The following is a 13,411-nucleotide window of genomic DNA, read 5'->3' as shown; positions in this document are numbered from 1 at the left end:
GTCTATCTCGCTTCTGTCCAGGGAGCATATGCGGAGGTTTGGTTGGGGTTCCCTCTGATCTCAGGGTTATAGGTTATTCATGAGCTCAGGGAAGTCTACCTATGAAGCCTTCCTGCACGTGTGGGAAGCGTTCTAGGTCACCCATGTCCAGGCTAATTGTCATCTCCTGGGGCACGTGCTCCCACCCCCACACACGCCCCACCTCATACGTGGGCCTTGAGGTGCTCTTGAGTACCTGGAGGTACTAATGACTATTCTTTGGGGTAGTTCTACAAATTTCCTAATCTAACCATCTCTCCAAGAAGTAAATTGATTGGGGGTGTGTTAACATAAATGCATTAGGCCAAGTCAGTCCCCAATTGAAAAAAAAAATGCGCTCTGTCCACCAGAAAAATGTTGTCTGTTCATCAAGAGATATCAGATCAAGTAATCAAATATGTTAGTGTATTTTTTTCTGATTTGAAACAGGTTTGACACTAAAATACTATATGTCATTATTTAATTGACCTGTTTGGGGATTTTTCTAAATACAGGTCAAATTTCAACATTGTCAAGTATTCATAAGTTAAGCTAGCACACTTTTTTTTTTTACAACAATTACATTAAACTCAATGATGCTTTACAAATATAGCTTGTTTTTACTCCTATAAGATAGTGCACCAAAATTCTGCATTTCCCAAACCCCGTTTTCTGAGAGTTGACATCTTTGAAACAGTCATAGAAATTGGTTAATGGTTGAAACCAAAGAGCACACTTCACTTGTTCAGGCTTCACGTGCGTGCGCAGTCCCAGGTGCAAGTTATAATACGACACTGACTTGTAATTGGTGAAAACGCTTAGTGAATTGAATATACCAAGGTGGCCTTACAGCGGTAAGTTCAAAACTGTTACAAGTATGGTATTGTGAGCCAATTGTTACCCTTTAGGTAAACCATATACACTACCACAGACTATAAATACGAAGTAAAACTTCAGCAAGACAGATGCCCCTGTGTGTCTCCACGCTCAGAGAGCAGTCTGAGCGGTTTCCACCATCATTAAGCTCTCTGCGTTCACTGAGCCGTAGGACGTGTCTGCCAGCTCCTCTTCTTTCAGTTTCTTATAAGAAATATCGGTGTCTTCGTCTTCTTCGAGAGGATCTTGCTTGTGCAGTATTTCACTTCCATACATTTTATATATTAGCACAAAAATCCCTGCTTCTGCAGACTGGAAAAGGGCATAGAGCAAGGGGAACATGTACATGCTCCCTATGAGCCGTGGTGGGAAGGCCAGCTTGAGAATGGCGGTGCAGAGCTGCACGTTCTGGCTGCCTGTCTCCAGGCAGACGGTCCTCTTGCAGTTGGGTGGGAGACGGAAGAGCGCGGCTAAGCCGTAGCCCGAGGCATAGCCTGCTAGAGGCATAAAAATCGCGATCATGTAAACAGTTGCAGGAATACTCGCCAGCAGCTCAGGTCCTAACATAGTGCCGGTCATTATGAAAAGGACCACCAGTGTCACTAGCAGAGACCACAGGGAAACCTGGTGATAGAAAAGGGATAAACAAGCCATCAAAAAAAAGACAGTTGAAGGGGAGTTCAGGCCAGGGACTCCCAGCACTGGAAGAGGGACCCATCTAGTCTGACCTCCCACACAAAATGGAGATCTTTGCGGTCAAGTCCTTGACAGAGGACCCCTGAGGAAGGGTGGACTGCTGGGCGTGAGGCCTCCACAGCCACGGGCACAGCTCTGATTGTCTGGAGGCCTGTTCTTATGTCTAGTGATCTAGTGACAACCTTCCTTCTATAACCGCAAGCCGTTGTCATGGACAGGCCCTCAGAAGCAACACAGACCGCTCCACCTGCAAACAGCCTTCAGAAGTCTACAAACAGTTACCCAGGAAGGCTACTCTTCTCCAGCACTGTCTCCAGGCTCTCAGCCTCCATCGTGTAACTCTGTTTTGGAGTTTTTACTGTTCCGAGCACACGCTGAACTCGTGAATGTGCCTCTCACCAACAGGGCAGTTAGAACGGAGCCCAATACACCAGCTGTGGTCGGTCTGATGAATAGAGTGGACAAATGGACATGACTTTCCCTGAACAGGAACCCATCTTTTCCATAAGAAATTAGTTCTGGTTTTACACATGAGATAACAGGCTATTAAAAATGTCTGAAATCAAGTTATGATATTTCTCACCTTCAAAATACTGTCTACCTCTGAGAATTGTTAGCAATATCAAAACAATTAACTCTCAGATTACATAAGGGGGGGAATGTAAACACTAGATGTGAAGTATTCATTGCAAATTTGCAATTCCCCCTTTTTCATCTGTTTGTGAGAAACCTCCCACCTGTGAGTCTCTAGTGATGCTTCCGGGTTATTATAGTAATATGATTTTTTTTTTATTGATTTCAGAGAGGAAGGGAGAGGGGGAGAGAGACAGAAACATCAATGATGAGAGAGAATCATTGATTGGCTGGCTGCCTCCTGCACACCCGGGATCAAGCCCGCAACCTGGGCATGTGCCCTTGACTGGAACCGAACCTGGAACCCTTCAGTCAGCAGGCTGACGTTCTATCCACTGAGCCAAACCAGCTAGGGCTAGTAAATGATTTTCAATATAAAACAACTCGCTTATAAAAACATTGTGTCATCTTGACTGGTACATTTCACTCCCTCAAATAAAAGACTGTGTAAAAAATAGCAAGGTAGAAACCTAAAAATGCCTCTCCTATGCCCAGTCAGTGTGGCCTCAGTTGGTTGAGCGTCTTCCCAAAAATCAGGAGGTGGTTGGTTTGATTCCCAGTAGGGGCACATGCCCCGTTTCAGGCTTGATCCCCAGTAGGGGCATGCAGGAGGCAGCCGATTGATGTTTCTCTTTCAGTGATGCTTCTTTCTCTCTCTAAAGTCAATAAAAACATTTTAAAAGATTTCCTCTCCTAGTTCTTCAGATTGGGGTTGAGGTTGTTTTTCTAAATGGTTGTTTCTGGTTCCCTGGACGTCTGAAGGGAAACCCCTTAGGGGTGTGTGGGATTGGCATATATAGTACTTTATACTCTTTTAAAAAGTAGTTAAAATTTATCTGGACTCATTAAAAGTCTACTCTAGAGGATGCTGAATAATTATTATATAAAATACTCATGCTACCAATGTACAGTTGACAAAAGCCAAACTTATATTAAGTTTCAAAGTGTGCCCACATCAAAAGCTTTGTTAGAAGCCCTAGCTGGTTTGGCTCAGTGGATAGAGTGTCAACCTGGGGATTGAAGGGTCCTGGCTTGATTCCAGTCAAGGGCACATGCTGGGTTGCAGGCTCGATCCCCAGTAGGGGGTGTGCAGGAGGCAGCCGATCAATGATTCTCTTTCATCACTGATATTTCTATTTTTCTCTCCCTCTCCCGTCCTCTCTGAAATCAATAAAAAAATGTTTTAAAAAAGAGAACCCTCTATTTTTCATATTAATAAAAGTTTGCCCCTCTGTATAATCAGATTACTTTAGAAAATAATGTAAGTAAAACACAAAAGATGTCTTATTAAACCTAAATTGAAACATTGGAGAGACTTATTTTCTCTCATGTAAAGGAATTTGCATGTGCATTTTACAATGGCTAGTTCTGTATGTTACCAACCTCCTGAAATGAGAATGCTGTTCATTGTTTACTCTTATTTACTGCTGTTTCAGTTTTCAAAGAAAGCTTAATCTAGAAATATTTAAATATTTCCTCCAGTCACCTGTTACAAAATCTCTCCTGCTACAAAAAGCATCAGGTGCCCTAACCGGCTTGGCTCAGTGGATAGAGCGTCGGCCTGCGGACTGAAGAGTCCCAGGTTCGATTCCGGTCAAGGGCATTACCTTGGTTGCAAGCACATCCCCAGTAAGGGGTGTGCAGGAAGCAACTGATCGATGTTTCTCTCTCTCTTTTTTTTTTTAAATATATTTTATTGATTTTTTTACAGAGAGGAAGGGAGAGAGATAGAGAGTTAGAAACATCGATGAGAGAGAAACATCAATCAGCTGCCTCCTGCACATCTCCCACTGGGGATGTGCCCGCAACCAAGGTACATGCCCTTGACCAGAATCGAACCTGGGACCTTTCAGTCCGCAGGCCGACGCTCTATCCACTGAGCCAAACCGGTTTCGGCTGATGTTTCTCTCTCATCGATGTTTCTAACTCTCTATACCTCTCCCTTCCTCTCTGTAAAAAATTAATAAAATATATTTTTTTTAAAAAAGCATCAGGTGGTTTTTTTAAGCAATATTGGAAATATTGCATAAAATAGTAGAAATCCCCATGCTTTCACTACCTTTAGAAATCAAAGAATTGTAATGAGGAAGGAGAAAAACACATATTTATTAATAGCAATATAGCCTGTACTATTTATCCATGACCTAATTTTATTTTGTGCTTTAAAGTTCATATTTTGTGCATTCTATTATATTGCCATGATGTGATTTTTAAATTACTTTTGGTCTTATTAATATCAACTTATTTTTTAGAAAATTAATAAAGCATTTTAAAGCAGCTGTGTACAGTTTCTCAGAATTAGAGTTCCTCCTTTAAAACACTGAGTAACACATTTCTAAAATACAGTACAAATTCTATTAGTAACGCATTTCTTCAGTACTGTACAAATCCTATTAAAATAATTTCATTTCGCCTGCTTGTTTTGTAACACACGAGTGGTTCATGGAAAATGTTTCCATTTTATGCCCTGCCATCCATTTCCCTATGACCTGTTTCCTCCTATGAGTACCGAGTTCTCTTGTGCTGTTTTTAATTGATCTGTGTCTCAAAGCTATAATTTCTGAAATTCAAAAAGGTGAAAGTTATCTTTGAGCATCAACTTTTTTTTTTTTTAAGTGTATTCATGCAAGGCCTGCCAAATCCTTTTCTTCCTCACCCCTCTTTCCCAAACTTCCTAGCGTTCAGCCCGGCTCAGGACCAAGGACTCCAAGTCTGCCAAGGATGGAAAGGAGGAGTGAGCTGACCTTCACAATGTAGTCAGCCACCCGGTTGTATTTGTAGCGAATGAAGACGCCCAGCCCGATGGGGATGAGGGTGCTGCAGAGCGTCAGGGTGACCGCCCCGAGGGGCAGCAGCTGCACCAGGGGCGTGTTGATCCAAGCCCGGCTGTAGACCCACAGGCACAGGGGCATCAGGGCCAGGGCCAGGAGCGTGGAGGAGATGGTCATGATGATGCTGCAGAAAAGGGAAGGAACACAAGTCAGAATGGGCTGCGAGCCCAAGGGCCCGTCTGGCACGTGGGCCACCCTCGATCTGGAACCCGAGGTGGAAGGGAAAGGGGGCGACTGCTATTTCCCAGCTTGAGGTCTGGGGAGAACCTGCTTCATCCCGGGTGAGTGCCAAGAGGGCTGCGTGTCCAAGTCCAACTGAAACACGGACCGGGGAAAAAGAAAAGCCGTCCGCACTGCTGCCCTGGCTCCGTGCAGCCTGTGCGGCGGGCTATCGTCTGGATGGTCCGGATGATTTTGAGGGCCAGGAGCATAGTTTTTAAGCCTTCAAAACACCCGTTAGACACGGGAACGCTGCTGAACGCTACCTGTTGGATTGAACAGGATTACCTTGTCCTCTATATGAGATTACTCTTTACTGGGATCAATCGCCCTATTTTGTTGAGCATTTCCGGGGAGTCCTGGCCGCAGGCTTCCCAGTTCTCTTTGTCTTCCAGCGGCGAAGACCTGCGCGGACAGCCCAGCCCTCGGGGAGGTGGGGAGAGCGCCGCGGAGGAGACCCCAAGACCCTCAGCTCGCCCGGGTCTAGCTCTTCCCCCCACAACACCGGCTCTTCCTCTCTGCCTTGACTTCCACATCTCCCTCCACCTCCGCCTCCCCGCTCCATGCCGGTCTCACCGCCCCTCGTCCTCTGTCCTCGGTCTGGAGCCCCGGGCTGCAGCCGCGGCCGGCGGGGCTGGGAAAGCCGCCTCGGGGACCCCGCTCCGTACCTGAGGTTCATGTCGCCGTCCACCAGCAGGGACATGAGGTTGGAGAGGTTCCCGCCGGGGCAGCAGCCGCACAGGAGCACCGCCACGGCGGCCACCTCGTCCAGCGAGCAGATGAGCGCCAGCAGGAAGGCCAGCAGCGGCAGGAGGCCGAACTGGCAGAGCGCGGCCAGCAGCGCGCCCACCGGCCGCCGGACGTGCGCGCCGAAGTGGTTCACGTCCACGGTGCAGCCCAGGCCCAGCATCGTGACGCACAGGGCGGCGCCCACCAGCACGTTCAGCCCGTGGCTCAGCGGCGTGTCCCAGAACGCGGGCTCGTGGGGGGCCCAGGGCCGAGGGAACGGGGACGCGCCCGCGCTGACCGCGGGGCCGGGGAAGCCGCCGGCCGTGGGCTCCGGGGTGGGAGCGGGGCCGGGGCTGAAGCTGACGCTGGGACTCGGCGCGAGGCTGAGCCCGGGACTGGGGCTGGGGGCGGCGCTGGAGGCGGGGGCGACGGGGAAGTCGGGGCCCGGGCTCAGGCTGCTGGCGTTGGGCGGCAGCGTGTAGTTGTCCGGCTGCAGGGAGGACGGCGCGAGGAGCAGGGTGGTGTTGTCGCCGTCGGACATGGCGCTGTCGTCGGAGCCGGCAGGTTGGTGCGGCCGCGCTGTGGATGTCTGTTCCCTGCAGCCAGCCGCGCGCGCGCCGCTCTCCGTTCTTCGGTCGCCGCCGCAGTCCGTCGGTCCGTCGGTCTGTCGGTCTGTCGGTCCGTCGGCCAGCCTCGGCTGCGCGCCTCTGACGTCTCCCCCGGCGGCGGGTGCGGCGGGTCGGGCTTTGGCTCCGGAGCGGCCGACGCCCGCGGGCGGGCACTCGGAGCGCAGCCCCCCGAGGGCGAACCCAATCGCTGCGCCCCCGCGCCCCGCAGGCCCCGCCTCGCCGCCGAGTCCCTCCTTTTAATCACCAGTAAGTGGTTCTGTTCGAGTGTAGCCAGGGGCGGAACAAAGACCTGACAAAGGACAAGCAGAAGGAAAAACCGTGCCTGGCTGCTGATCAAGTTCTCTGATGCGCTCTGCCCCTTTGATAATGAAATCTGGAGAGCCAGGCACATAGGAAAGAGCGGAAAAAAGCTTATCTGTGTGCGCACATAGACCATAGACGCTGTGCTAACAGCCTGCAACCCTGACAGGAGGGCAGCCTGGCCATAGCAGCGGTTCTCTGTAGGAAAACACACTCCCTATCTGGCTTTACTTTGCAGACAAATTTTTAAATATTTTAATATTCAGACTTGAAGTAATCCTACCGGTGGGTTTTGAGCCAGGTCTTATGCAAATGTGAGCGCATTAATTCTTTTGATTCTCACAGCAGAACCCTGGGAGAGATACTACTAGGTTGACTTTTACATGCAAGGAATCTGAGGCCTGGGGAAGTCTCTGCTTCATCCACCAAACCCGCAATACCCGGCTGCACGTGAACAGTGATGTGTCGTTAAAGAAGAGCGCAGCTTAGAAGAGGCTCTGTGAAAAAAATGTGTGTTTTGGAAGTTATTGGCAGATGGGGCGAGGATATTTCAGTGGCCATAGATTTATGACGAACATAACTCTGGCATTAGGATTAAAGGGCTGAAAAGAAATAAAGTGGTGAGATTCTCTGCTTCAGGCAGATGTTATTCCCCAACAAATCAGATTCTGAGGCCTTGGGGATGGAGACAACCACTGTAAGTCGCCACTAGATGCACCCATCTATAAAGGGAAGGGGCCCTCAGCATGCCGTGGAGACCCAGTCCTTGCCAGGCCTCTGGCTGCCCGGATAGATCATACAATGAAAGCCAACGCTCAGGGGTTAGTTAGTCTGCGAGGAGCTGAGACCCCAGAGCGAGTTTTTCCTTTTGGGGACTCGTTCCTACTCCTCTTCTGGCACCAGAGGAGACTGGGCGGCTTCCATTCCTCAGAAGTGGACTGAGCCCGTGTGATTATATTTTCTCCACCCCACGTCTCCTGAAAATGACAGAGAATGTGAAAAATAAGACTAAATTCACAACACATTGCATTCTTAATCACCAATTTATTTCTTCTCCATTAGACCGTAATGTCTAAGAGGACAGAGCTTCAGCAGGCATATGGGAAAATAACATACCTCACATTTTCCAAAACACTAAGCCCAAGAAAATAACCAAAGTAAGTTTTCATTTAGACTTACGTAAGCAAAAGAAACATATTCAGATATGCAATGCAACATGCTAATACTGCCCACGCTACTTTCATACGTGACTATATCCAGGGAGACGTGTGGAGAAACAGACGCGATAAGGAGGAGGCGCTGCCCAGCCATAGGGTGAGATAAACCGAGAGCACAAATGGAGAGGGTGAGCAGAAGCCTAGCGCTGCAGGCACCTCTCCTATCTGTCCCCTCCCCGTGTTGATGATATTAAAATCCACAATCCAATTAAATAAGCAGTAATTACAGGCAGACCACCTCATCCAGCTAGCCTCTCCAAGGTCTGAGGAGGGGTGTGGGGGTGTCCTGATCCATGGGATAAGAATCAGAAGCAGAAAGGGTTGGACGTGGTTTGTGAATCAGCAGGATCACCTAACAGGCGGGCCTGAGGGCTTCGTGGGGACGCAGGCCTGTTTTCTCTCCTACCGATGTGGTTATTGTGAATGTAAAGAATGCAGATGCTCCTGCCTCCCCTCTGCTTTCTGATCTCCTTCACCATTTGGGAGAAAACCTGGGGATTAGGAAACAGCTCATTCTCCAGGTGTGGTGATGTCGGTGAACTGCTTGGGCCACTTAGCTTCCCCAACTGACTCCCATCTTTTACCCAGAGAATGAATAAAAGGAGAGACGGGAACATAGCACTCGGAAAAGATGCTATTGGGAGGAAGGTTCATTTAGAGCCTGTCGCACACCATATACCAAGTCAAATTTCAGATAGATTAAAGAGTTCATTATAATCATGAGAATGCAACAAAATATTGGCTAGAATTTATCTCATCTTCGGATAGGAAAAATCTTCCTCAGCACAAAAGTAGCAGAAGGAATCATAGATGTGGTTACATAAAAATTTTACACTGTATACAAACAGCATTGAAAAAAATTGAAAGGACATACAGCCTGGCTGGTGTGGCTCAGTGGTTGAGTGTTGACCCATGAACCAGAAGGTCAAGGTCAGGCTTGATCCTCAGTAGGGGGCATGCAGGAGGCTGCTGATCTGTGATTCTCTCTCATCATTGATGTTTCTAGCCCTCTCCCTTCCTCTCTGAAATCAATAAAAAATATATTTTTAAAAAACACTAAATTTGAATTTCAGATCAACAGTAAATAAGGTTTTTAGTAGATAAATGTCCCAAATATTTCACCTGGCAACCTTACCCGGAGAAAGACGACGAGCAGTGGCCTCCAGGACTAAGATCTCCCCAAAGTTAGGAAACACACCGTAAACGGCAGGGGGTTCCCAGCTGGGAGAGAGGAGCTCACAGCTTGCTGGGATGTGTCCCGGGACCAGGACCGGTGAAGAAGACGCTGCGAAGCCCACCCGTCCCCTGAGGAACTTGGCCTGGTTCCAGGTGCAGAGGACAGCCAAGGTTCCAAGTGGGTTGATGGCTGAATCAGTTTCTTGTGAGTTGAAGGAAGATGCTGATCTGCACAAACACCACGGCAGCCGTCGCTTGGGAATGCAGGGTGTAAACCGGGCACTAGCAGGGTGGCCCCGGCTCTAGGAAGCCAGGAAGCCAGCCACGGGGAGGACCTCAGCAGGGGGTGGACGGCCAGGGGTCCCAGTGGAGGAGGATGTTGGTAAACACTCAAGCCTCACGTGAAACACCTCAGGTCCCTGCAGCCACTCCAGGGTGGTGGGTCTCAATTGACTTCCTCCAAATGGACGCCACTCCCCACCTAAAGGGCCCTGCTTCTGAGTTGTCAGTGACTGATGGAGGGATGGCCCCCAGACCCATCTCCATAGAATTCCAAGTCATGCGAGGCAGGCGGCAGGTGTTAATGTCCGCTTGTGAGGAGAAATTCACATACAGGTAAAACTATCCTAGAACATCCTTTAAGCACCCACCAAAGTATAATTATCTTTTTTCATGAAGGCCATGATGACATGGTCTCATTTCCCCCCATACAGAGGCAAACGGCAGGCTCTTCTTCAGCTGAGTACCCGATGAAGGGCCAGCTGCATGTAGGGGCCGTGTTCTCTGAAATGACTGCCTGGACCTTTGCTGCAGGTTCTCGGGCCATGACAAGCTCTGGGAGCTGAGATGGGCCTCGGGAACGGCCATCACCCCTCTGGGCTCACGTTGCACTCAGGGTGTAGCCAACGGCCGGCATCGCCCATATCCACTGTCTACCTCTCGCCTTTCTCTTATTTAACGCTCATAGTTGAACTTATGAAAGTTAAACTGTGCCCATGATGTGACTCTAAGAACCAACATTCTCAACTCAGTAACTGATCAGAGGAGAAAGCGATCCAACCCAGGCCGATTAGGGCCCTTCGTGTGTGTGTGTGTGTGTGTGTGTGTGTGTGTGTGTGTGTGTGTGTGTGTTATGAGACCCTAGAAACTGACACTAACTATGGTTCCATTTTATGAAATCACCCAACCTGGGAGAATAAAGCCAAAAGTAAAATCCTCACAAAAGCAGGTGAGAGGTGAAGAGAAAACGCAGGCACACCAAGTCCTGCTGGGTCTTCCCCCGCAAACACTCCTCACCTTCCTGGCTATGTGAGCTAACACCCCTTCCCTTTTAACCAGGCTGGTTTAAGTTGCCACCAAAGGAGTCCCCGAGTAATAAAGACTCTTTTCAACAAGTGGGGGAAACTGAGAATTCATTAGTCAGTAATTTTACGGGCAGTGATTGGGAGTCAAAGGCTATCGTTTTACTGGTATCAGTGTAACCCCCGTTCGTGGGCCGAGGCCCCAAGCTCCTGTGGCCAGGGGAAGAATGGGCTGCGTTAGGTTGTTGCACAAACGAAGCAGTTGTTAGCAGGTTAATCTATCATCAGGGTATGGCCGGCTTCCCATGCCTGGAAATTATCTTACCGCTACTGAATACAGATAGTGCCTAAAACTAATCCAGTTCCCCGGGCAGAAATGATCTTGGGATCTGTGATTCCTGTGTCCTGCCACTCCTGCTGGCTGATACCACGTCAGCTCTCATACTCAGTCATCTTTGGAAACAGACCAGCTCAGCTGCTCTCGAATCAGTCACTCAGCTGGGCCTCATCCCTACCAGAAGGCATCGGTTGAAATTTGATTGAATCCACGTCCTCCTTTTCCTGTTACTTCAAAACCCTGAACCAGAGGAGCCCATAGCCCCACAACAATCTAGCAATAAGTATGTGCTTTACATGGAAAGATTATTGTATATTTTCTCTGCTAATCTTTTTTTTTTTAAATTAAGCAGTGTTTTTTAAAACATTTTTATCGATTTCAGAGAGGAAGGGAGAGGGAGAGAGAGATAGAAACATCAATGATGAGAGAGAATTATTGATCAGCTGCCTCCTGCACACCTCCTACTAGGGATTGAGTGGCAACCCGAGCCCTGACTGGGAATAGAAACGGGACCTGCCGAAACCGGTTTGGCTCAGTGGATAGAGCGTCGGCCTGCGGACTGAAAGGTCCCGGGTTCGATTCCGGTCAAGGGCATGTACTTGGGTTGCGGTCACATCCCCAGTGGGAGATGTGCAGGAGGCAGCTGATCGATGTTTCTCTCTCATCGATGTTTCTAACTCTCTATCTCTCCCCCTTCCTCTCTGTTAAAAATCAATAAAATATATTTAAAAAAAAAAAAAAGAAAGAAACGGGACCAGAACCGGGACCTCCTGGTTCATAGGTGGATGCTCTACCACTGAGCCACACCGGCCGGGCTCTCTGCTAAACTGCTTTTAAAGAGGTCCATCCTTGTTTTCGACTATTTTTAAATTTTCCAATCGCTGCCAACTAACCTGAGAAGTCTGTGGCTTCCTTGAATTTCTAATATGTCAACGTGTTTTTGATGCATGGACGGTTTTCCTGGGGACTTCACATAGGGATCTTTGTGAGGCCTATAAAGGCTGGTATCCGGAGGCATTTGTCATCTGATAAACTGAAAAGGAAAAAACAATGTCCACAAAGCTCTAGCAGGATATTAAACCAAGAATTTATTTGATCTAAACGTGAAAAAAAATCTTCAGTGATATTTTTCAAGGCTTCCAACTGAAAAATTACCTTGTGTTAAGTAACCAGACAACACAATAAATAGCCAAAGTGAGATGGAAAAAAAAGTTTTATTAAAATAGATTCCACTAGTTGGTTTGGATCCTTTTTAAATAAAAAACGTCCATCACTCCATACAAAGTAGAAAAAGCATTATTAACATTTTTGAATTTAGGAAGTGTTATTTTAAAAATTATTTTAACATTTATTGATTTTAGAGAGAGAGAGGGAGGGAGGGAGAGAGAGATTGCTTCATTGTTTCGGTTATTTATGCATTCATTGGTTGAAACCTTGGTGTATCCGGACAATGCTCTAACTAACTGCCTACCCAGTTGTACATGGTCACTCAGTACATTCTTAGGTGATTTCATTAACTCACCTGCCTTTAGCTATGACCTGTAGACACTGACTCCCAAACCTCTATTTCTAGCCCCAAATCTGAGACCCAAATCCACCGCAGATACTACAAACATGACATAAAACAGAATTCATTCTCTCAGTTGCAAACCGGTGTCTCCTCTTCTTTGCCTTAGTTAACGGCACTGCTATCATCAGTCTCTTGCTTTACATATATGTGTTTCTTTGGTCGGAAATACAGCCACCCCTTTCCTTCATCTGGAAATATCCAATTCATCCCTTCAATTTTTACTTCAAATCTCACTTCCTCTGAGAGCCCCTATAGCTCCCTCTGGTTTCCCTGTTAGAGTTCGTATTGTCTTCTTTGGTTTCCATTCTGGTTCTCAGCCAAACCTATAAATATTGTTTTGAAGTCTGCCTTCTCCACGAACTACAGGCCTGTGGCTAACAGGAGTTCTGCTAATGCTGTTTTGTGTCCTAAGCATTGCCTTTGCATGGTTCCCATCTTGCAATAGGTCCACATTGAATACATTTGAATGAGTGGTCTGATGGATCAATGAATGGATGCATCTTACCCAACCAACACAGAGGGAATCAAGAGTGTGGCTTTAGTGTTATATCATCATCTGGTGACCACATTCACTTCTGTTAAACTGGCTCCCATCTGTATTCTGGTATTGAAAGTGTTGTTTTGTTTTTTTTTTTGCATTTTGAAATATTGCTTTAATTATTTAATCTAAAATATGAAGTTAATAGAAAAACATAGGTAAATTCATCTTTTGGTAAAAACGTCCATCTTTTTAAAAATCTGTCAATATTTTTAGAAGTAGTTTAGCTCTTACATTTAAAGAGTTGGTTTTTGAGTAGTTTCTGAAATGCCAGTGGGTACTGAGAAAGAGTACCAGTTTGTCTGCCCTTAGCTTTATATCCATGTTTCTTTTACTACAAA

General features: G+C 47.4%; 1 protein-coding gene across 1 annotated transcript; it reads right to left on the bottom strand.

Annotated features, from left to right (window-relative positions):
- Positions 1-615: 615 nt before the first annotated feature.
- On the bottom strand, positions 616-6,623 carry SLC10A4 (solute carrier family 10 member 4). The gene is made up of 3 exons (XM_006101276.3): positions 5,942-6,623; positions 4,968-5,178; positions 616-1,518 (listed from the first exon to the last, which is right to left on the bottom strand). Exons 1-3 carry the CDS (start codon positions 6,541-6,543, stop codon positions 1,006-1,008), a joined length of 1,326 nt encoding a protein of 441 aa, XP_006101338.1. The 5' UTR covers positions 6,544-6,623; the 3' UTR covers positions 616-1,005.
- Positions 6,624-13,411: the final 6,788 nt, after the last annotated feature.

Source organism: Myotis lucifugus, unplaced genomic scaffold (assembly GCF_000147115.1).
Source record: "Myotis lucifugus unplaced genomic scaffold, Myoluc2.0 scaffold_349, whole genome shotgun sequence".
NCBI lineage: Eukaryota > Metazoa > Chordata > Mammalia > Chiroptera > Vespertilionidae > Myotis > Myotis lucifugus.
Note: the sequence above shows the minus strand (reverse complement) of the source record. Positions and strands in the feature narration are given on the sequence as shown.